The sequence below is a fragment of the Marmota flaviventris genome, chromosome 17 (genome assembly GCF_047511675.1).
Source record: "Marmota flaviventris isolate mMarFla1 chromosome 17, mMarFla1.hap1, whole genome shotgun sequence".
Classification (NCBI taxonomy): Eukaryota; Metazoa; Chordata; class Mammalia; order Rodentia; family Sciuridae; genus Marmota; species Marmota flaviventris.
Window position 1 is genome coordinate 62,098,876 of NC_092514.1, and position 24,696 is coordinate 62,123,571.

General features: G+C 53.1%; 1 protein-coding gene across 1 annotated transcript; it reads right to left on the reverse strand.

Annotated features, from left to right (window-relative positions):
• Positions 1–11,506: 11,506 nt before the first annotated feature.
• Positions 11,507–23,474, reverse strand: Igfbp4 (insulin like growth factor binding protein 4). Its single transcript, XM_027922530.3, has 4 exons — positions 22,808–23,474; positions 15,812–15,969; positions 14,743–14,877; positions 11,507–12,728 (listed from the first exon to the last, which is right to left on the reverse strand). The coding sequence occupies exons 1-4, from the start codon at positions 23,154–23,156 to the stop codon at positions 12,594–12,596; spliced, it is 777 nt and encodes a 258-aa protein (XP_027778331.1). The 5' UTR covers positions 23,157–23,474; the 3' UTR covers positions 11,507–12,593.
• Positions 23,475–24,696: the final 1,222 nt, after the last annotated feature.

Consider the following 24,696-nt stretch of genomic DNA (forward strand, 5'->3'; position numbering starts at 1 on the left):
AATGACCCCCAAGCTACCAGCTCAGTCCTGAAGAACTGGACAGTGGCCCCTTCATCCCACCCTGAGCCTCCTCGGGTATTCTACCCTAGCTTCTGCTAACTGGAAGCCCTCCCTCCCCACTCCTGTCCCAGGTCCTGAGATAGTAGGGCATGCCATGAGGTCACCAAGTGCAGGGGGAGGGCTGCCAAGCTATCTGCTGTCCTGCAGAGCCTGAGTGATGTGACCTCAGTGGCAAGAGCTCTTCCAAAGGGCCTGTGAAGAGACCTTCCCAACAGCCTTGATCCACCATTGGCCAGCTCCTCCTCCCCCTCCCAAGTATCTGTTAGCCTGGAGCCTGGAGCTCCTCTCAGCCCCCCTGCAACTGGGCCTTTCAGCCTAATCAGGAACAAAGCTCATGGAAGGTGACCATCTCTGCAGCATTTGCCATCATCATTCATCTTTTCTCCAAGAAGTTTTAGCAGAGACCCTGACTCGGTCTTTTGCTGATAGACACAACAGTCAGCCCAGCAAGAGTGGGAGGGCTGGAGGCAGAGGGGAGCCAGGAGTCAGAGGGCGGAGGGCCTTTGCACCCACACAGTGGCATCCCGGTCTTCTCTCCAGGAGGATCCAGGCCTTACAGTCCTTGGACCCCCTCCTGTGTCCCTCTCCCTCAGTCTTTCCATCCTTCCCATCCCTTTCTTCATCTCTATACACCCTGACCCCACCTCCCTCCCTCACTGTCCCTCTCTCACTTCCTCTCTCCTTCCTAGCCCTTCTCATCAGCCTTCTACCCAACCACTCCAACCCCAAGTCCATCCTCACTCTTTCCAGAAAACCCTTCCCTCCCTCTTGCTCTTTTCCAACTTCCTTCCCTTGCCTCTTTGTCCAGGCGGCTGGACCCACAGCAAAGCCCAGCTGCTGGGGATAATGAGAAGGGAGGAAGCAGCCCCTGCGCTGCAGACCCCGCTGCAAAACCCAGATTCCCACACCCCTCCACTCTGCCTCCTGTCTCCAGCTGGGAAGCCAGCTCTCTGGAAGGCTAAAGCTCCTCACCCACAACCTCTGACCTCTGGTGAGCCACCTCCCCACACTCGTGTCTCATTGTGGGCCAATGCTGCTCACTCTGAAGTTTCATCTCTGGCTTCTGAGCCATCACCCTGGTGCCACCCAATAATCTGAGGATTGAGAACCAGGGCAAGGAGTGGTAGCTAAGGGCCCTCAACTCAGAAGGCCTCAATTCATGCAGTGAATGTTTTCTGGCAGCAAGCTTTGGCCACATGAACTAGTGAAACAGATAAACATGACAGCATTATTTTAAAAAAAGTTTGCAAGCCAGACGTGGTGGTGCAGGCTATAATCCCAGCAGCTTGGGAGGCTGAGGCAGGAGGATCACAAGTTCAAAGCCAGCCTCAGCAACTTAGCAATACTCTGTCTCAAAAGAAAAAAATTAAAAGGGCTGGAGATTGTGGCTCAGTGGTTAGCACCCCTGGGTTCAATCCTTGGTGCCAAAAAGAAAAAATATATAGATATTTACTACCTGGGTACAGTGGCATATACCTGTAATCCTGGCAACAGGAGAGCTGAGGCAAGAGGATCGCAAGTTGGAAGCCAGTCTCAGCAACTTAGCGAGGCCCTAAGCAACTTAGCAGGACCGTGTCTCAAAAATAAATGATAAAAAGGATTAATGGATGTAACTCAGTGGTAAAGTGCTCCTGGATTTAATCCTCAGTATCAATTTTAAAAGATCTTTTTTTTTGGCAGGGAGGATACAAGGGATTGAACTCAGGGGCACTCAACCACTGAGCCACATCCCCACCCCTAATTTGTATCTTATTTAGAGACAGAGTCTCACTGAGTTGCTTAGGGCCTCACTAAGTGGCTGAGGCTAGCTTTGAACTCATGATCCTCCTGCCTCAGCCTCCGAGCCACTGGGATTACCGACATGTGCCACCACACCCGGCTCAATTTTTTAAAAAAAAATTTTAAATGAACAAAGTTTGCAAATGCCATGCAGGCTTGGTGGTGAAAGTAGAAACAGGCAAGATCAACTTTATCCCCTCAGAGGACAGGAGAGTCTTCCAGGGTGAATAGGACTTTGCCATGCAAAGAAGGGGAGAAACCAACTTTTATTGTGGGAATTCTATGTGCTAAATGCAATGTGAGTCATATTATATATTTAATCCCATTCTGCAGATTAGAAAAATGAAGCTCAAAGAGTGAACTTGCAAATGGCAGAGAAACAGCATTCCAAGTCCACTCCCATCCTACTGCCCCAGCACTCTCAGACAAGCAGATGGGCAAATTTGTATGTGAAGCACACAGATGTAAAAAGGTGTGCCATGTTTAGTGTGGCTAAAGAATATGGTACCCAAGGTGTGCCATGTTTAACGTGGCCAAAGAATATGGGACGTAAGGGAGTAGATGAAAGAAGAAAAGGAAAGAGGCAGACTGAGGACCATGTGGGAAAGAAGAGGACCAGAGACCCCATTTCCCTCATCTAAGGCTACCATATTTTGTTGTAGTACTTGTTATCCAGTGTGTGTCTTCAACAATAGAAATTTTCTCACAGCTCTGAGGCTACAGTTGGAGATGTGGGAGCCTACATTGTCAGGCCCCGAAAGAGCCCTCTTCCTAGCTTACAGATCTCTCACTGTGGGCTCACAGGTGCGCTCCAGGAGGAACTCTCTCTTCCTCTTATAAAGCCACCAATCCTGATTAGGACTCTAACCATATGACCTCATTTAACCCTTATTACCTCCAAAAATTCCTGTCTCTACATACAGTCACACTGGGGAGGAGGGAGACGTCAATAGGTAAATTTGCAGGAAACAATTCAATCCATAGCCCTCTCCAGCCAGGGTCCTGCCCTCCACTGTCCCTCACCCCTTCCATCCCCCCAGTCCCTATCAGGCTGAAGCTCCTGACCCAGGAAGACAGACCCTGTGCTCCTTGGAGCCAGTCAGCCAGCTTCTCCTTCCACCAGAGCTGTCCTTAGGACCAGAGGGACCAGGACAGGAGGGGAGGGGGGGAAAAGCACTGAGCAGGGGGCCTTGGCCCTCAGTCTTTCACTTCTCCCCAGCTGGCTGCAGCCAGGACATGGGTGGAGGCAGTGTCTCTTGGCTGGGAGCAGGTCAGGACAAGGACACTCTTCAGGGGAAGGAAGGGAAGCCAAGAGAGGAAGAGGAGGGAGACTGACCCAGGCTTATTCCACATTGCACAAATTTGTGTTGAACCCCAAAGAGAACAGTGCAGAATAGGGCAGCCAGGGGTTGGGCAGGAGGTGGGGCCTCCGAGCACCCCAGGATGCACCCTGAATGGCAGATTTGACACGCAGTGAATACTAAAATGGGACATATCCTTAGTTCACCCCACTCCCACCTACACACACACACACACACACACACACACACACACACGTTTCCTTCTTTAGCATCAAGAATTAGAAGCCTGGGTGGTCAGGCAGATCTGGGTGGCAGATCCTTTCAGCCATTGACTAGCTGCGTGGTTTGGGAGAAGTCACTTCTCCGGGCATCGAGCCTTGGTTTCCTCAGCCCTAATACCCACCTCACAAAATTAAGATGTGGGAAGCCTAAAAAAATACATCAGACGTGAGCCTACTTTATAGCCTGTGGGACGCTGCACAAATAAACGTTCCTTATGAGAAGAATGACAATTCTGTTGCTCTGTCATTGAGCACTCAGTGTATGCCAAGCGCCATATCACAGGAATGGGACTCGAGAGTAAAGTGGCTCATCTTGTTCACTGCTGAATCCCAGGACCTAGCACAGTGCCTCGCACACAAGAGACCTTTGGGAAGTATCTGTTAGAAGCTTTGCCACATGTTATCTCATTTAATTTTTTTCCCCCACTACTGGGGCTTGAACCCAAGGTTGCTTTACAAACTGAGCTACATCCCTAGCCCTTCCTATTTTTTTTATTTTGAGACAAGGTCTTGCTAAGTTGCTGAGGCTGTCCTCAAACTCGCGATCCTCCTGCCTCAGTTTCCTGAGTCCCCGAGATGACAGGCATGCTCCACCTGACCAGATTTATCTCATTAAATCTTGAAAACAACACTATGTAAGTACTATTATTTATCCTCAGTTGATGGATATGGAACTGTGGATTCAGAGATTAGGTAAACTTCCCAAGGTCCAAACATAATAAGTGACAAAGAGGGATTCGTGCCCAGGCTATCTAGACCCAAACCTACATTGATGCGGAAGGAGATGACAGCGTATTAAATCAGGGATCATCAGATCCAGTACCCTGCCTTCAGGCACACACACATCTGCTTCCGGTGCCTCTGCCAAATCCCTCGTCTTCCATTAGCAGCCCCATCCTTGCCCCATCTCTGTCCCTAGCCCCAGGCTGCTCAGGATATTGAAAAAATCACCACCCCACTCTGCCTGGAAGTTGGGACATCTCCCCGGCAACCTCCTCTCCCAGAGGCTATCCAAGTGCTGGCTCTCCTGTCTCACTGATATTTCCTGTTTCAGTGAGGCTTCTCCTGCCACCAGAGCCATCCTTAGGACCAGTGGGACCAGGACAGGAGGGGAGGAGGGAAACAGCACTGAGCAGGGGGCCTTGGCCTCCAGCCACCTACTACCACCTTAACTCAACTGTTGTCTTTTTTTTATTAATTTATCTAAATCAACATTCACTGAGCACCTACTGTGTGCCAGGCTCCAGAGATTCAGATGTAAATAAATGAGGCAGTCGTGTATTTTAGAAAAACAGGGAGAAAAATAGCAATTGTGAAAACATAATGTAGAAAAAATAAATAAATATGATAAAAAAGTAAGGTGAAGGGACATACTCTACCTGGGATGGCCAGGGATGACCTCCCATAGGAAGTGACATTAGGCTAAAGGCTGAAAGCTGAGGAGCCACCTTGTGAAAGGCAGGGGAAAGAGTGATTCTGGGGGCTGGGGATGTGGCTCAAGCAGTAGCGCGCTCACCTGGCATGCGTGCGGCCCGGGTTCGATCCTCAGCACCACATACAAACAAAGATGTTGTGTCTGCCGAAAATTAAAAAAAAAATAAATATTAAGAGTGATTCTGGCAGTGGAAACAACATGTACAAAGGCCCTGAGCCTGGTGGGAGTCATAATACAGGGGCTAGAGAAGAGCTATGGACAGAAAGACTTACAGGCAAAGGCAGTGCATTCAAAGGGAGCCCTCTGAGGAGTTTAGTCAGGGTCTTGGGGAAATTCCTCTCCACTGCCTTCTGAGCCTGGCAGGTACAGACACCCTCTCCTTGGTGCCTAGGTTTGTGGCCCCCCACAGCCCCTTGGTGCTCAGACACATCCATACCTTTACATGGAGTCATGGTTCTTCTGCACAAAAATTATACCTCCTTCCTTCCTTCTTCCCTAACAACAGCCATGACTGAGCTTCGCCTTTCTGGAACCTGAGGGTCTCTTCCTGGAGGGGCTCAAAGTTTCCCTCTAGCCTCCCTGGGAGATGTTGACTTTAACCTCTTCTGCCATCAGCTCATGCATGCCTTCAGACAAGCACGTCACCCACGCACCTTGGTAACAAGGAGGGGGAGACCTTGAAGCTGCTCCCAGCCTTTCTTGGCCAGTAGGGTTAGAGCCCCCCATACTCCATTCCCCCACCCCCACACACAAGCCCTGCTCTCTCCTCACCAGAGTGACACTGTCCTTCTCTCCCCTAGCTCCTTTGCTACCACCCACCACAGAACCTCCAAATCTGCCTCCTGGCAGCTTCTGCTCCCCCCATGCCCCCCGACGGTCCACCCTCTAGTCTGGATTGTGCTGACTGTCCTTCCTCTGCCAGTGCCCACCGTCCCCGACAAGGCCACTACCTGCAGAGAGTAGGACTGGAAGCTGGCCCTTCCACAGCCCACAGGACCTTCTGTGGAGCCCCAAGAACATCTCCATGCAGGGTTGACAAGGGCCTCTTGCCTTCCAGGGGCAACCTCCCTTCTCCCCAGCAGAAAAAATAAAAACTTTCTTTACACTTTTAAGGCACCAATTTCCATTAGAACATAAACCCTAGAAGGCCTGGTGCCTGGGATTTAGGAATCAGCAGTCCCTAAATCCACTCTGTCTTTGGGGAGTGAGGGGCTGGGCTGCCCAGAGAGGGTCCCACAGGCCTTGTCAGTCTCCAGAACTTTTGGAAGTAAGGGTGGCCACAGACCCTGGGAGGAAAGGTTCTGTGCTGGCCTGGCCTGACCCCTAGCATGGCCGCCGCCGCCGACAGGGCCAGGGTCACTGAGCAGTCAAATGTCACTTTGAATGAGAAGACTTGAACTGCAGCTGAGAAATGAAGTTGAGAAACAGCTCAGCCAAAGGCAATTGGACCTTTTTTTTTTTTTTTTTTAATTTTTTTTGGGGAAAAAAAAAAAACCCTCTATTGTCCAACTATCCTTCCATGATGCTGGAAAATTGCATTGATTTCCTGAGCAGTCAGCTCTAATTTCCCCTGGGTGGGGACAAGGCTGCACTCCCCTCCTGGCTGCTCCAGCTTGGAAGATCTGGCTCTGCTCACAGACCAAGAGCAGGAAAGGAGACAGAGACCCTGAGCCTGGGCCCCTGCAGGCTGGGGAAGCTTTCTTTGGAGCTTCATGTTTCCTTGTTATTCCGGCTCTCTCAGCAACCTGGCTTTGCGCAGCAGCTGTCTTGGCCTGCCCCCGGCCCGGCCTGGCTCTCACATGGAGCCCTCTGTGCCTCAAGCTCTCAGGCAAACAGATAGAAATATAGTTGTAAAGAATTTGAGTGGCTGCCAGGTTAGCAGGGGAGCCATCTGCCGCAGAGGAATCACCAGGCCTGAAATGACGGGTACCCTGGGCCCCAGCCTGGGCCTAGCCTGGCCCCCGCTCTCCCACTGCAGCCCCCAGTGTAGACCACAGAGGCAAGAGGTGAGGGGAATAGCTTTCAGGCCACTCCAAGAAACCAGGGGCATGGTCAGTCCCCACTTGGCAATGGGTCCCTCAGCCGAGCTTCAGGCTTGGAGAAGTGGGAGCAGAGGATGTCATCCTAAGGTACAAGACTGCCACCTAAGCCTCAGAGACAGGCTTGTCCTGAGCTGACACCTCCCTATCACCAGCCTCCACCGACTAATAGATTTCCAGATCGTGAACCTGGAGAGGAAGGAAAAGGAAGAAGGCATTCCCCCCCAGACCCAGCAAAGAGGGGCCTCCCACACCTCCATTTCCCCTTGATGTGTCCCCCTGCCCCTCTTGGTAGGGGGGACACTGAGTGTGTGGACTGTTCAGACAGACCTCCAGCCACAGTGACACATCTGGTTCCAATCAGGAGAACAGGTTCCCAGGTCACAGAGGAACATGGGGAGGGAGGCCAGAGGACAAGCAACCAGAGCTCACTGTGGCACCCCCCAGTGCTTCCTCCCCAGAATGAACCCCCCATCCCATTTGTCTCCTCTCGCCTCCCAGATGAGTCTCCCATGGCCCCTGGGAGACAGAGGGAAATCCTGTGGGGGTGGGGAGGGCCTCCTTTTTTCTTCCCTGGGTACTGACCACAGATCCCGGACCTTGTCCCTACTTAAACCTTCAAACCACAAAGGAAAGAAGAAAGGAAAGTAGGGGCTGGGGGGAGGAGGAAGGGCTGCAAATAAAGAGCCAGCAAAGGTCCCGGAAGCCATCAGGTCCCAGCTGGCGCTCACGGCCCACGGGGAAGAGTCCAGAGAAGGAAGTCCACTAGAACTCACAGAATCTGCCCCATGCCTGGTGCATGCCTCATGCCCACTCCTTCACAGCAGCTCTGAACAATGGAAGCATCAGCCCCACTGGACAGATGGGGAAACTGAGGCTCGGGGAGCCAGCGGTCTCAACTGTCCAGCTCACCCAGGTAGTAAGTAACCTGGTATCTGATTCCAGAGCGTGGACACCAAGCTGCCCTCCAGGAAGTCATCAGGATCTGCTCTGATTCCCACAGTCAGCACGAGGGAGGGACGGCCCCAGTCCCAACTTCTTCTCAGGCCAGAGTCAGAGGATAGGAGCCTCAACTAGCAGCCTCAGGGGACAGGGTTTGGTGCCAGAGTTCTCATCCTGGCTCTGGATGACCTTGGTGTCTGGGCCTCAACATCCCTAGCAATAAAATGGACTGGGGCCGTCCAAAACCAGGTTGAACTGTGATTCAGTGACTCCCCCACCCCTTCGTTCCTGCCACCCTGAACAAACCTAGAGGCTTCCCCCTGGCCTGGGTGGTCTTTAGGAAAAGGATTCTGGCCCTAATTTCAGAATGCAGAGTTGGCAAGGGGGCCAAGAGAATGATGGGATCCAGCCATCCATGGAAGCCGCTAATCTCCATCTTCCCTCCGCCCTCCCCAGGGGACTGTACTGCCGCCCCCACTGAAAGCAATTTGTCATGCCCTGAATTAAGTGATTCCAACAAGGGTTTAATTTCAGTTTAATGGCTCTGTTTTTATGTGTAATTAAATACCATTGCATAGCAAAAATATGTTGTTTGCACTTTAGAGACCGTGTAAGGGCCCAGGGAGCCAGTCCCACGGAGTTTCTCCTCCCAGGCTCCACCGGCCCCTCCCCCAGTCTGGCTGGAATTGTCCAGGTCCAGGGGAAGGGGGTGGGGGACCTGAGGAAAGGACAGGGGAGGGGAGGAGAGAGGTGGTCTTGGTGGCGCCAGCTCACTCAATAGAGCATGTTTCTAATTATCTGCAGCACACACCCCCCCCCTCTTGTTTCTGACCTCAGCCCTCCCCAACCCCTGGGGCCTCAGACACAGAGGGGACAGGTCACTCCAATAGTGAGGATCTAATGAGACCCTTGATTGGCCAGGGTGATATCTGTCCACCCCCAGGGGTATGACAAAGCCACCGGCTCCGCTGACCCTCCTCTGCTTACCTCCTTCTCCCTCTTGAATCCCTTCCTTCCTGTCGTCCTTCCCTCACAACCACAGACTGCCCCCTTTTCTCCCTCTTCCGTGAGGACCCAGAAGGCAGCTGCTGCAGCCTCCCAGCTCCATCCAGCCACTTCTGGGTCAGAGGTGACACTGCCACAGGGGCCTGGAATGCAGGGGGAGTTTCTGTGGCTGGAAATGTTTCAGGGTCATTAACCACATAGCCATATACCCTCCGGAAAGGGGGGGCTGAGCAGACACCCCAAATCCTACATGCCTCATGACATTCCTGGAGCAGCTTGGTGGCAAAATCTGGCTCTCAGAGCCAAGGGGTTGGGACAATGGGCTTTTCCTGCAAGGAGCTGAAGGGGTGGCAGCCGCTGAACCTCAGAACATTGATGGGGAACAGGCTGAAGGCTTGGCCATCCCTCCGGGGATTATGCTGCCCGAATCCAGGAGAGTCAGTTCAACGCTCCTTGTTTCCTCCCTTCCCCCACCTGCCTTCTTGCCAGCGGTGGGGGGGGGGGGAACCCAGCCCCCAGCCCATCAGGGCTTGATCTCCCCTAATGAGCTGGGAAATGGAAACCAAATGCTTGCTGTAGATCGGCACCAGTGGGCTAGGGGACCCGGGACGGCACAGCGTGCCCATCCCCCTGCTCCAAGGCAGGAGAAAGGGTCATTTCCTGGGGAGGCACGCAGGACCTCAGTTCTCAGGTTCTTCCAGGTGTAGTGGGGTGGCCCCCACCAGGACGTAAGAACTTGGTCCTTACCACCTCCCTCCAGTGCTGCCAGAGGTGTGGACACTCCCTGTGGAACTCAAGGGTCCATTCAAGGTTATCCAAAAGCAGAAAGCAGGGTGGAAGGCCCTACATGCAAATATAGATCTGCTTTTATTGTTTTCTTTTTCTTTCTTTGTGGTACTGGGGGTGAGCCCACTCTGCCACCTTTTTATTTTTTGAGACAGGACTCACCAAATTGCTCAGGCTAGCCTCAAACTTGCAATCCTTCTGCCTCAGCCTCCCATGTTGCTGGGATCATAAGTGCCATCGCACCCAGCTTTATTTTCTTTTGACACTAGCACCTAGCCCCAGGGTCATGGGACCAGCTCTCAGAGGGGAGTGGTGGAGTGTGGAACCCCCTCAACAGTATACATGCTCTGTTCTCCAGTGTTAGACAAGTCCCTTAAAACCTTCAATGGGGGCACCTAATGAGTGAGGGTCCACTCACTCATAGCCTAGAAGGAAGTGACAGGCTCTGTAAATGTCTCGTTCTCTCTTCTCGCCTCACACAGACTCGCTCAGATTCACACTGCCCACACAAACACCACACAAATGTGTCTCATCTACACCCACAGGTAAAAGCCCCTACTCCCAGGCCTCACCAGGCTACCTTCACACACGCACCCCCCACACAAATCCCATGACTATGTATCTGTCACACGGACACACCCCAGGCCACACACAGTGCTACCTCCACACAGACTCTGCTTAAAAATCAGCTCTGTGTGTGTGTGTGTGTGTGTGTGTGTGTGTGTGTGGTACTGGGGACTGAAACCCGGGCCCAGTGTATGCTATGCTGGAGCCTGCTTTTCTTGGAGACCCGTGCAAGGAAAAAAAAAAAAAAAAACTCCCACAACCTGCCAAGGGTTCAAGCACTGGGAAGGGGGTTGGAAAGATACATTTCAGGGAAAGAGATCCTTCTACTCAGGACCTAAAACTTAATCTTAGGGCTGTACCACCTCCTAGCCCAACATGCCTTGGCCCAGGCCTCAGAAGGAGGGGGCTCTGGGAAGGGTGGCCAGAGGCCCGGGGAGCTACTCTCAACACCACTTTGTTCTTTATCTCCTTCTGCTGGCAGCAGCCTGGCGCCTGGGAGACCAGATGGCTGCAGGCGGCTGCAGGCTGCGCCGCTGAGGCAGAGCTAGACTTGCTAGAAAGCTGGAGACAGCAGCCCTGGGCTCAGGATGCTGGTAGCACAGGTGCTAAGGAAGTCAGGGACCAGTGTAGTCACAAGCCTGGGAGCACCCCAGAATGGGGGAGGAGAGGGACAGGACACACTCTTTTCCCCAGCAGGCAGCACTCAGGACACAGGGTCTCCAGGCTGCCTGTGGCCTCCTGGGAAGGGGCCCCCAGGTGAGAGATCAGCCTAACTCTACACAAAAAGAGGTGTGGGAGCAGGAGGGGTATTGCAAGATGGCCAGGAATCCACGTGGCCACAAGTTCTGAAGCAGGGGCTAGCACTGAGAGCCCACAGCCAGGTCAAGGATGTCTCCATTCCCAGCTCCTCAGAATCAATCTCAAAACAATCCCCCAGTAAAGAGCTGTGGAATGTGCTGCAGAGTTCTCGCCCCTTTCCCAAGGCAGGGAGTGCCCCCTGCCCCGAGTAAATTAATAAATCAACTCCAGATGCAAACCCAATCTGCCCCATGCCCTAGGAAATGCCCCAGCTCCACATACCAGCTAATCCGGAAGGCAGCTCTGTCCCAATAGGGCTGTCTTTGGCCACACCCTCCCTTCAGAAGCCAGTCGGCCCACCAGGAATCTGAGAGCCCAGACAGGCCTCTTCAGGGAGGACTGTCCTCTCAAGTGTTCTGCCATGCAGGAAGGAATGGGGACCCCACAGTGCCCACCTCTCTCCACCCCCGGTCCATCCACGTCTCTGATAGTAAATAAATCAACCAAACACAATTATCTGGACATTTTTTTGGTTTTGTTAAAAAAAAAAGTGGGGGTGGGGCAGGAGGGAGGAGAAAGACAGACACCCCAGCTGACCAGCGGGTCCCTAAGTCTCCAGTCAAGCTAGAAAATGCTCAGAGGGACTTGTGGGAGGTGTAGGGGAAAGAGATGTCAGGAGGAAGGCAGAGCCACTGGAAAGACAGGGTCACCCTGGTGATTTCATAGCTGTGACCACAAACAGGATAGGAAACAAGACCCCAGGCAAGCCCTTCATCCCCCAACAGGTACATTATCCATCAGGCACGCTCAACCCAACCTTGCAATCTTTTTTCCCACCTGACTGCTCAAAGGCATAGCCTGACCGGAACCCTCTGTCCTCCATGCCTTCCTCTGTCCCCTCTCCCTCCCTCAAAACAGGGTCTCAGGTGCCAAGCAATCAAGCAGATGGCACAACACCCAGGCCCAAAAGCAGGTTTGTCTCCCAGGTCCTTTCACCCACAATGGGGAGTGGGGGGTGGGGAAGAAGAGCAGGGGAGCCCAGCAAGCCTAAGCCTTGGGTGTGGATCTAGGTCTCATGGTCCTTGAGCTGGCTCCCACCCTGTGACTAGATAAGGGAAGAGACAATATGCACGTCTCTCTTTCTCTCTGACTCTAGGAAAGAGGTTTCTCTTCTCCCACAGGCCTACTGCTCACTTTACGGGAATGGCTCATATGCCGCAATTAGAGGAAGTCAGAACAAGGGCACCCAGGGCTGGAAACTACAGCTGGCACATAATATGTGGTCAATAAATGTTTTTAGATGACTGAATGAATGAATGAATCCAGGACTGATCTGGAAACACAACAGGGCTCCCCATTGCCACTCTCAGACCTCTTGGGCTATCTAAGCTCAAAGAGGACACTCCAGGCTCTGGCTTACCCCAAGGGCACACTCGTGCCCATAAACATACACACGCACACACACGCACACACGCCAAGGGAAACTTCTGGGTCAAAGGCAAAGCTTGGACCCAGACCCAGACTCCACTCCAGGTCAACTCTGTAGCCCCCAAGCATGGGGGTAGTAGGGGGCACCGAGCCCCCTGCCTGCTAGCAGGTGTCACTCTCGGAAGCTGTCAGCCAGTTGGTGGCAGTCCAGCTCCCCTTTGGGCTCCAGGCCTCCTGGAAGCTTCACGCCTGTCTTCCGGTCCACACACCAGCACTTGCCGCGCTGCCCATCCAGAGCTGGGTGACACTGCCAAGACAAGGGCATGAGGGGTCAGATGATTCCAGGCAGCCTGCCCCTATTCCAGTCCAGCCCCCAAGTCGGACAGTTGCCACTCCAAGATGGCATCAGAAGGTGAAGGCTCTTTCTAAGTACAGGTTCTGTGAGCTCACTGGGAGAACTTGGTCAAGAAGGAAGGGTCCAGCCAGGCACAGTGGCACATGCCCGTAATCCCGGTGGCTCAGCAGGAAGATCACAAGTCCAAGGCCAGCCTCAATAACTTATCGAGGCTCTAAGCAATTTAGTGAGACCCTGTCTCAAAATAAAAAACAAAAAGGACTGGGGATGTGGCTCAGTGGTTAAGCACCCCTGGGTTCAATCCCTAATACTACAAAAAAAAAAAAAAAAAAAAGACACTCGTGGAGATAAAAGTACAGTCCAGAGTCAGAATTAGAGTTCAAATGAAGGTTGATTCAGAATTGGCCTGGGATAAAGGGTCAAGAGTCACAACTTTCACTGCAATAAAAATTGGAGGAAGGAAAAAGACATAAAATTGTACAACACAAAAAGTGAAGGCTGATGTAAACTCTGAACTTCAGTTAACAATAATACATCAACATTGGCTCACCAACTGCATCAAATGGACTACACTAATGTAAGATGTTAATAACAGGCAAGACTGGGGTGAGGAGGAGGCAAAGATATGGGAACTCTACTTTCTACTCAATTTTTTTGTAACCCTAAAACTGCTAAAAATAACAACAAAAAAATGACAAGGGAGACCTCTTCCTAGGACTAGTTGTGCACTATGGTTGTGCACACCTATAGTTGCAGGGTATTGGGAGGCTGAGGCAGGAAGATTGCAAGCTCAAGGCCAGCCTCAATAACATAGCAAGGCCTTAAGTAACTTAGCAAGACCCTGTCTTAAAAATTTAAAAAGGGGAGTAGGCAGGGATGTAGTTTATTAGTTGTATTAGGTTTTTGTTTTTTAATTGTGGAGGAACTTACAGAACAAGGACAAGGATAGAATTTGTGTTGGGGTGAAGGCTGGAGATGGGCCAGGCCCTGGTTCTGGGGAGCTCCCTCTAGTCCACCACTCACTACGTACTACGTAAGGCCCTTCTCATGCCATGCTGGGATTTACAGACCCAGAAGCAGCCTTTGCCCTCCTAGCAAGGCCTCTGCTGGTCACATTGCAACCCAGGTTGTAGACGTGTCCACAGCATGTGGGAGGGCATGTGTGCCCACAGCTCACACACACAAAGGCATGTGTGTCTATGTCCACGAATGCTGGAGGAGACCCAGGTCAGGGCTGCCTGGCCACCCCCAGCACAAGACCCCCCAGCGCTCTGTCCAGATGTGCTACCCTGTTGATGGGCTGGAGAAGGGCAACCCTGAGGGACATCCTAGCCTCCAGAGAGCCGTCAGAGACCCCACACTGCAAGGGTAGGAGGGAACATGGAGGCTGCTGCCTTTACAACTTCTCTCTTGCCCCTCCCTCCTCTGCTTCCAACCAAAATGCCTGTAGGGGGTTGCTAACCCTGGCTCCACCTCCATCCTTGCTGCACAAGCTGGTTCTGCCACTCAGCTGGGTGGGCTGGGAGTCCTCCCTGACTCCTTATGACTTGGACCCTTCTGGGCCCAGGTGAAACATCAGACATTAGTGACAAGGGAGACCTCTTTCTAGGACTAGAGCAGGGTGAGGGCTGGAGCAGAGGTTGGCAGGACATCTACCCGATAGACAGATAATCCAGAGATGACAGAAGCATCCCCGGAAGTGGGGAGAATCTGTGCTGTGAACTCAGTGCAATGATTTCAGGCCAACCAGGACCCTTTTACACCTCTCTGGGTCTCGGTCTCTTCATCTGGGTTGGGAAGAGCGAACTGAGGCTCCAGGGTTGGGATAGGGCTTCAGGAAGGCTGAGGGATTGGGTTTGGGTTGAGGAGGACCCCCTTCGAAGATTTCCACCCAGGACCATCCTGCAGAGAGTCCAAGGACGCCCCTGGAACTCAGGCAGGGCTGAGCCAGGAAACCAAGACCCACCTGCTTGGGGTGGAAGTTGCCATTGCGGTCGCAGTTGGGGATGGGGATGATGAAGAGGTCCTCGTGGGTGCGACTCTGTGAGGCAGCCAGGCGCTCCAGGGCCCGGTGCAGCTCGCTCTGGCAGGAGCCCTGGGGCTGGGGAGGTGAGGAGAGAGGAGTGAGAGCTCTGGAACTCAGAACTAAACAGGGGCGGAAGGTCTGGAATGCCTGGAAGCTGGGAGGGACCTGAAGAGGTGGAGGCAAGGTCTCAGGCTCAGGGGACATTAGTGGGGGGAAGAGAGGGACACTGAGGAGAGGGTCTCGAGCCAAAGAGTTTCTATAAAGGAGGAGTGTGAATTGAGGGAGGGACCTGGTCAAGGAGCTGTGGAGACCTATGGGGGTCAGAACAGGGGGATGTCTACGCAGGAAGGATAGACAAAAAATCACAGAATTAAAAACTTGTGGCCTGGTGCGGGGGCTAATCCCAGCGGTTCGGGAGGCGGAGGCAGGAGGATCCAGAGCTCAAAGCCAGCCTCAGCAAAAGCGAGGTGCTAAGCAACTCAGTGAGACCCTGTCTCTAAATAAAATACAAAATAGGGCTCAGTGGTTGAGTGTCCCTGAGTTCAATACCCTGCACCCAAAAACTAAATAAATAAATAACTTGTAAGGCCTAGTTCAGGCCCATCAGTCATGTATCATAAAGGACATTAGCCAGACCCTAGAGCAGGGTCCCAAGGACCCCTGCTTTGGCCAGCATTCCCCTTTAATTACTGAAGTCTGGGGTGGGGAATCCAAAAGAAGGTCCAAGAAGCACCAGGGGGGTTGGAACCCTGCTTCTTACCAATCAGAACAAGGAAGTATACCAGTATTGAACTATCACTTCAGCTTCAGCTACACCAATGTTTATAACTGAGGAGCAGGAAGGAAATGCAAAGAAAGGAATAAGGATTCTCTCTGGGTCCGGATGCACACTTGAAGTGCATCTTGCACACAGTAGATATCAATGCCTGCTGGGTGAACAGAGTCCAGATCTGGTGGTGATGGTGGTGGTGTCCATGCACATACGTATCTGTGGGGCAGAGGTCCTCACCACAGGCCGGACTTCCTCCCGAGGTGTCCCGATGACTTTCATCTTGCCCCCACTGGTGCTCCGGTCCCGCATTTTGGCGAAGTGCTTCTGCAGGCACCTGCGGTCATGAGCGCTGCAAGGGCTGAAGCTGTTGTTAGGATGGTCACCTTCATCTTTGTCTGTAGTCAAGGCAAGAAGGGCAGAAGTCAGCACCAGAACAGAACAGGGCTTGCCAGGTGCGGTGGCGCACACCTGTAATCCCAGCGGCTCAGAATGCTGAGACAAGAGGATCACAAGTTCAAAGCCAGCCTCAGCAACCCAGTGAGACACTTAGCAACTCAGGGAGACCCTGTCTCTAAATAAAATACAAAATAGGGCTGGGGATGTGGCTCAGTGGTTGAGTGCCCCCAAGTTCAATCTCCAGTACATCCCCCCCAAAAAAAGAAGAGAACAGGGCTTCACACCAGCCCCACCTCCCACCTGCTTTCTCCCCTCCACAGAGTTCATCAGCCTGGTGCTGGAGAAAAGCAGGGAGCCTGGGAGACAGGAAGAAATGAAAGCAGCCCCCCAGCCCACCCCACTCCCCCGGACCTCCTCAGGAGAATATTCCTCTTGAAGTCCTTGACTTGTCCCTCACCCCACCCAGTCCAGTCCATAGATGAGTCACCAGCTGCAGCTGCCCAGATGGCAGGAGGGTCCCCTGGGCCCTGCAGGGAGGTCTGAGGCAAGCAGGGGGCCCCCTACCGGATCTTGTCTCCCTCATTCAGCTCCTCCCAACATCCCCCTCTCAGTCAACTGGCTCTTCCTGTCTCCATTCTTGCTCTTTCCAAATGTCTGGCAGGGCCTATGAGGGATCCTGAGGGCCATAATCAGACTTTCCATGAGTGAGAAGAAATGTGACCCCAAAGGCTTTCCCCACTGTCTGCATGCGAAAGTGAGTGTGGGGGTGGGGGTGTGTGTATGAGTGACAACCTGTGTGGCCCCAGGGACAAGAGGACAGCTGCACATGTTCCTCCAGCCCTCCATCTCTAACTGTCCCATCCCTAGACCTTAGGTGTCATGTCACTCAGAGCCAAGGCAGTGGACATCTGGATCAGGAGATCCCTCCATTGGATCTCCTGAAGGCACCATCTGAGCTCCAGATAAACCCTATCCAGAAGTCCCCCCATGATAATGTGCTCCAGGCGACCAAAACTGGAATGCAGGGCAGAGCTGGAGAAGGAGGCTGGGACTGGAAGGCCTTTCTGCACATCAGATCCACCTCTGAAATGCTCGGGCTTGGCAGCTCGCTCAAGGCCTGAGTGCAGAGCCCCTGCCAGCATTCCAGATGTTGGCAGCCAGACAGGAGGTTACATCTGGTTTGCGTCAGGATTTTTTTCCTGAGGAGTTAGCAGGTTCCTCCATGCATGGCAGCAGTCCCAGAGCTGCCTCAGGGTCAAATGGTATTTTTCTGCCTAGCCAACACTGGTGGGGTGGGGTGGGGGGTGCTTCTCTTTTTCTTCTAGTTTGGGGGAAGAGGAGGGAAGCACATAGATAAAGGGAAACCTGAGGAGGAAGACTTTAGACCACCAGAAAGTCTTTGTGAAGGTTATTCATAAAATTGAGTCACCAAGAATGGAAGATTGTGTCACGAGTGGAGAGCTGGCTTAGAAAGAGGAGTCAAAAGGAAGGAGGGAATGGAGCAGATACATACAAGCCACCCTTCTGCCCGAGTGACATCCCTAGAAAGATGCGAAAGGGGGCTCCAGTTCCACATCCAGCTCCTGAGAGCCAGCCAAAGAGAAGACACTGCAGCAAGACCTGTCACAAGGTTTCAGGGGTACAGGATAGAGCTGGGGAGTGGAGAGAAAGAGGGAATAGAAGTCATAAAATTAGCATCCCATCTCAGAGGGACAGAAGCCGAGCTGAGGTGCCAGCAAAAACCTCATCATTCCACCTGTGAAAGGCTGGAGTGGATCGCTGGTACTTAGCCACAGCCCGGGACACTGACTCTAGGGACACCTTTCCAACCCAGAAGGCCTTCATTCTTCCTGAGTGTGGAGTGTGCCTTCTTTTTACAACCATGAAGGAAAGCATGACTTTGCACGGGGACTCTTGTCCCTCTTAGTAAGTGGACAGAATGTCCCTAGCCTCAGGGAGTTCAAGGAGTACGTTTTCTGAAGAAAGGGGCTGTCTCAGAAAACAGAGAGCTCCTCACCCTGGAGATGCCTAGCCTTGGTGTGGGGGAGCCTTAGGAAGCCGGAGGGAGAGGGAGCAGAGGCTTGATCCTCTGTGCTTTCCAGCACGGAGCTTCTGTGAGTGGAAGCTCACAAAGGATTACATCTCAAGGAATCATCCATGGATATTTGGAATGGTCACCTCTAAAGAGAACAATTGGGTAGCCCTCTGAAACTGAGGGCTGCATGGGGTAGAAGGTAAGCCTGGAAACATAGCTTATGCTCTTGTGTTGGAATGACCCCAAGTAATACAGAGAGGATTTTCTCGGCAAGGCTGAGGCAGAGGGCTGCTGGCCTACCCACTGTTGGTCGCCCCTTGGCCCAGCCACTGATCCCTAGATCACATCTAAGTTTAGAGTAGAACCCACCAGATTGGGAGAATAGCGCCTTACTGACTGACCTGGGGACACAGGTCCACAGAGTAAGTCCATATCTGCCCCCACACTCAGACAGGCTAGACCTCAATAATCACAAACATACAAACAATCACGTGTCCAGACACACTCATCCACGCATGCACAAGCACATGCACTCAGGCACTCTGACCCTGCCCTGGTCAGAGACATAGACCCAAGGCAGGGCATGATGACTTCCCAGTCTCTCTGTAACATAAATTTGTTGACTTTCCACTTAATCTGTAACTTTTCCTTGCCCAGTCTTGCTTAACTGGCAGACTGAGGAACCACCCCAGGAATCCACCCCTAGGCACGGGTTTAGGGGATAAGGGTTATAGCACTGGGTCTCTGAAAACATTAACCTTCCAGTGTTCACCCTGATAGTGCCCTCTGCAGAAGTCCCAAGGCCCCCAGGTTCTTCTCTGAACAGAAGCTGGAGTCAGACCCTTCCCGAAAGCTTGTTTGGGAGGTGGAACTTCCAAGGTCAGGGAGGTCTTCTCCTCCAGCCCCAGCTTGGAGGCAGCTGGAGCTAAACCAACTGCCTTGCGGTGCCAGGGAAGCCTTGGTCTGCGCTCCACAGCCCAGGGGCAGAAGAGGGGGCACAGCTTTGTTATCAATGGCTGCAAAGTTCCTGCTGCCTGAATTCACCCCCATGATTTCTCCCCAGTTCCAGTCCCATCCCCAAGCTGTGAACTGGATGGACCCCACCATCTAGACATAGAAGTTTCGGCCTTGCCCTTGAGGGTCACCCACCTGCCCTGCAAGAATTCTATTCCTTCTTCTCCTGGACTCTGGCTAGAGAAGGCAAGACTGCATTGTGGGGTGCCAGGCCCTTTCTTTAAGGTCTGGCCCAAGAGTGTCCCCTCACCATTGTACCAAGCCACCAGCCTCAGTAAGGCATGTAGCCTGGTGTATCCCTATACAACAGGAAAAGGGCCTAAAGGCAACTGACCCCTCTCAGCTCCTCTGAATGTCCCCTACCTTGGTTCCTCTGCCCTAGAGGCCCCCACAGTCCCAGCACCAGCTGCTCTTCATCTCCATCTTCATCATTACTCCAATTTACTGAGCTCTTACTCCATGCCAGGTCCCCCGATGCTATTACCCACTACCATTCCCACTTTGCAGATGGGGACACTGAAGTCACATGGGTGGAGGGAAGGAGTAAAGCGTGTCTCTGCTGCCCCTATGTCTTTAAATGGAAAGATTTCTGATGGCCAAGGCACCAATAATTTGGGCTTTGCCAATACTAAAGAAAAAATGCTAAGCAGCCATGCTCCTCCTTTCCCCTCCCCCAAGGCACAGAATTTCTGGGAAGGCCCTGTTTCCATGACATGACTGGATTCCCAGTACTGAAGTAGGGAGGACAATATTTGCTGCGTTGACTAAAAATTAACCCAGTCTGCCTGTTCTCTAACCCTGTCCCAGAGAGACCCAGAGCCCAGTTTAGGAACTCCCTGTCCTAGGCCTGATCTCCCCACCAAACACTCCCCCAGCTTCTATGAGTGGAGGGATCAGTACCACGATGCTGACTTGTGGGCTTCTGAAGCACATGCCCACCCCCACCTCTGTTAATCCACAATCTGGCTATCTGAGAAAGGGGGGCAGGGATGCCTGGAGATGGAAGGAGAGGCTTGCCCCTGCGGCTAACAGGAGGCACCCAAACCATCACAGGCCAGGGACAGGAGCCTGCCAACTGACCACGTTCCCTGACCACCTGCCGAAGAAGCTCAGCCCCAAGAGATGACCTGACATCTCTACCAAGCTATTCCAGTCCAGAGGGCTCAAGTCTGGGAGCCTAGGAGGAACAGTGGTCTGTTAATAGTGTAAAGCTAAAGAGGATAGTGGGTTTAGGGTCTAAGCCTTGCTCATTTTATCTCACCAGAACCCCTGCAGAGATGCTGCACAATCCTAGGGGGTACGCTTCCCATGGTGCAATGTGGCCAAGGCCAAGGCACAAGAAGGAGTACTTCTATGATGATGGGATGAGAGGGCATGGGCAGAGCTTGTTGTTATGTACTTAGTTTCCCCAGGGTCCTTCTGATTCTTTTTCCCTCTCTATGTATTTGCATGTACAACATGGTAGAGGACAAGGCCAGGAAAAAAGCGGGAATACATCAGAGACCTGGGCTCTGTTTTCCAAAGGGGATCTAAAGCCACTCCATTCTTAGACATCTCTCGAGGCTGGTTTGCATTATGTTCACATGTCAATCACAAACTGTCCATGCCATGCCCTCCCCGATCCCCTGAAGAATCAGATTTTCCTCCTCTAGGATTCTCCTACCCAGTCAGAGAAGAAGACCCTCAGAGGGCTCTTCTGCTTTATGTTCAAGTTGATGAGAGAAAAGGAGCCACCAGCCATCCTTATCTGCTGCCAGATACCCACTGGCTGGTGGAGGATGGAAATTCAAAGGGAAGTGGCCCTGCTGTACTCAGGGAACCCAGGGGCTCAGCCCTCACTGCCACTGGCATCTCTGCCTCCAAATCAGTGACTTACTCCCCCAGGACTTCCCACCCCAGGAGTGCTGGGTGTCAGTCTGGCATTTCCCCTAGAAGGTTTTCTGCTGACCCATCTCTCCCTGCCCAGAGGCAGGAAGGGCAGAAAGGCTGGAGGCCCAGACCCCTGGGGTCCACCTCCTTCCTGTTTTCCCTGCATCCTGCTCTCCTCCAGCTAACAAGCTACAGAGGATTGAGGAAGTGAAGCGGTCTGGGACCCAGGGCAGGAAGCTTGGGGCCAGAGTCTCAGCATCCGGACTGCAACAATGGAAGCCTCAAGCACCAGGAAAAGGGACAGGCGCAGAGAGGCACAGGGAGAGCAAAACAATCAGAGAGGGAAGGAGAACCAGAGGCAGAGAGGCGGAAAAGCAGAGATCAGAAAGACAAGAGGCAGACATGGTAAGGGACACAGAGACAGAGAGGCAAAAGTCAGAGAAGCAGGAAAACCGAACAATATGGAGAAAGGGAAAGAAACTGATAATGCACAGAAGACATTGTGAAAAGAGAACTTAAGAAGGTTATGGTGAGGGGCTGGGGCTGTAGCTCAGTGGTAGAGCACTCGCCTGGCATGTGGGAGGCACTGGGTTCAATCCTCAGCACCACATGAAAATAAAATAAAGGTATTGTGTCCATCTACAAATAAAAATATATTTAAAAAATGAATGCTATAGTGAGGGGTGGGGGAGGAGTTCCTGGGGAGCAGTATTGGACAATTCTGTTATTATATTGTGTGCATGTACCAATATGTATCAACAAATCCCACCATTATGTACAACTATAATGCACCAATAAGAAATGTGGAAAGAGAAAAAAAAAAAAGATTGTAATGGCGAAACTAGAAGCTGAGAGGCACGGCAGGAAACAACAAAAGAACAAGAGAAGGAAGGAAAAAGACTGAGAAGGATTCTAAGGAGAAACTGGAAATGGCCAACCGAGAAATGGACAAAGAGAAAGTGTAAGAATGAGGTTGGGGCAGTGGGTCTTCTCAGAGTCTTCTGTCTTCTCTCTTTCTCTCTCACTCCCCCTTTCCTCTATTCCCTATCCCATGCCCCTAAGGTTTCTGCAATTCTGGGCTGGGAGCCAAAACTTCTCTTCTGCCACCTCAGATGGCACCTGCCAGGAGAAAAGAGTAGAGATCCTGCATACCAGGGCAGGGAGGGTTGCCAGGGTCTGGCAGAAAGACCCCTGTCTTTCCACTCAATAAGCAAGAGAAAGGAGCTCAGGGTTTTGGAAAAGGGCAAGTCTGATGCCCCTCACCTTCAAAGTCCCTATGATTTGTACAACCCACCCCACTATTGGATGACGAAGTCCATGTCCTGGTTCCTCAGACTGAGGGAGGGGTGATGTTACCTGTGGCAAGAGTGAGGGGTGGCCTCTGGATCAGGAACAGAAAGCTGCCCCCAACCCCCATAGACACCCCATTCCATCCCCCAGTTTTCTGAACCTAGACGGCTGACTTGACTGGAGGAGATCACTTGATTTTCCACTCTTGCATCAGCAGCCAGGCCTATCGTGGAGACCCTTGTTCCCAAATAGGCACTCCCTGCGGACTGGGGATATAACTCAGTGATAGAATGCATGCACAAAGCCTTGGGTTCAATCCCCAGCCCCCCACCACACACACACACACACACACATTAAATTAAATTAAAGAAAAAAACAAATAGGCACCCCTGGGATGTTTGAGATGGAGGGATGAGACAAAGTTCCCCTTGATGGTGGCAACTGCAGCTAGGAATTCAGGAGCAGTTTCCTTGGCTGATCCTGTCCCATGCCAGTCGGGCCCGGCCACGTACCTGCTTGCGCCTCAATTCACAGGGGATTTTCAAGGGCCTTCCAAGCCAGCCATGAATTGGAAATAAGTTACTGAGAAAGAGTGCACTGGGAAGGGTGTGGGAGGGTAGGGATCTTACCAGAGGGCTGAAGGCTTTCCTGGATGGCCTCGATCTCCGCCAGCTCCATGCACACGCCTTGCCCGTGCATCAGCGTGTGCAGGGGCTTCTCTACCCCACGGGGTGGGTAGCAGCGCAGGCCCGAGCCGCAGCGGGGAGTATACACCCCACAGGGCATCCCTAAGCCCAGGGCGCAAGTGGCGCAACAGCCGCAGCCGGGCTCCCGCACCAGCTCCTCACAGCCCACGGGGGGGCGGCAGCGCGCCAGCTTCTCCTCGGAGCAGGGCGGGCAGTGGATGGCTTCGTCGCCCAGGCTCGGCCCGGGCCCTGGGGCCAGCAGCAGGGCGGCCACGAGGCAGAGGGGCAGCATGACCGCGCGAGGACCTGGAGCGGGCGCTGGGCGCAGGCGGGGAGCGCGGGCACGCTGGCGGGAAGCGTGGGTACCGGCGGCAGCGCCCGGCGCGCCTGGAGGACCCCACCCGGAGAGCGCGGAGAGCGCGGGGAAACGGGGCGGCCCGGCTGGCGGGCAATGACAGAGCCGAGGGAAGTTAGCAAGCGCGCCCGAGCGGAGCGAGCCTGGCAGCCGAGGCGCTGCGCCGCATCCTCGGCCGGCCCAGGCAGAAGGCGGGCGGCTGGGGGCAGGGGGCTGAGCGGCTGCCCGGGACCAGCTCCCCGGACTTTATACCGGCCCCTGGCCACACCCCCAGCGCCTTCCCCGAGGTGGGGGAGCCCGGCGGGCGAGGGGGGCAGGGAGAGGCGGCCGTCAGGGGGAGGGGGCGCTGTCCTGAGTCGCCGCCGCTGCAACATCTGAAAGTCCTTTGCACCGTAGAAGGAAGCATTGCAGTTTGGAAGAGGTGGCAAGCGCCCAGTGCGCCTCTGAACTGGAGCTGGGGAGGGGAGGCAGGAAGAGGGGAAACGAAGGTGCTGCTGTTTGGCTCCCTTCCCGATTTCAGAGGATACCTCCCTAACCTTAAGAGAAACTGGCCTCCTAGCCGACTCCGGGGTCGGATTATTCAGTCCCCCTGACCAGAGTCCTTTCCACCCTTCCCCAGTACTTCCAGTCTCCACCACTGGACTAGTGAGGTGGGGCAAGGCGCAAGGCATATGGGCAACAAGGGTCATGGAAAGGCCTGGTGACCTTAAGACGCTAATAGGCTCTCTTCCCACTTGCCCCCTGGGAACCTTCCCCCTTCAGTCTCCCCAGGGTTCACTTGGGCCCTGGTCCACCCTGCCTCCCCAGGATGGAATCAACCCAAATCATGGAGAGAAGTGCCAAGCCTCTTCCTCCTTCCTGGATGTTTGCCTCTACTGCCCACATGGGCTCTGGAGAGAGATTGGCCTGGGAGATCACCACTTGCAAAGTACAAGCTGTGCATTGAACAACTCCAGGGGGCACCATTCCTTGTAGTCATTGTTTATTTGTATAGCTGTTGTGACGGTTTCCCAGCAGATGGCAGTCAAGGTTTTGAGGAAGAGGTGCCCTTTTATAATTCACTTAGTGCCACTCTTTGGGCTAGTGTCAGGGCTGGCTCACCCTTCCTTGAAATCTTATTGGTGCCAGTATTTCCCACCCTTGCCCCAATGCTAGGATTGGGAGGAGATCTAGAATAGCATTTGAAGCAGAAACTCACCCATTTCCTAGCTTCCTTCTCTGGTGCCCTAATACTCACCCTTCCTCCCTCACAAAGGCTCCTGCTAGCCTGGAGTTGACTTTAGGGGAAGGGGGCCTGTCCAGGCGTCATTAGTGGCCCACTGTCAATTATTTTTAGCTTGGCCTAGAAACCTGCAAGACTGCCAAGCTGAAGTACAAAGAACCCCCTTTCTGCTGCTTCTCCCAGAGCAGGGGTCTTTCCACCTCACAGGGGTTGGACCACCTACTTTCTGCAATTGCAGACAACTGGGGTGATTGG

Excerpts from the sequence above, each read along its gene's own strand:
- Igfbp4 (XM_027922530.3), bottom strand. The coding sequence starts at position 23,156 with ATGCTGCCCCTCTGCCTCGTGGCCGCCCTGCTGCTGGCCCCAGGGCCC. Across the intron at positions 15,970-22,807 it reads GGAAAGCCTTCAGCCCTCTG|ACAAAGATGAAGGTGACCAT; the intron begins GTAAGATCCCTA and ends CCTTGACTACAG. Across the intron at positions 12,729-14,742 it reads GCAACTTCCACCCCAAGCAG|TGTCACCCAGCTCTGGATGG; the intron begins GTGGGTCTTGGT and ends TTGTCTTGGCAG.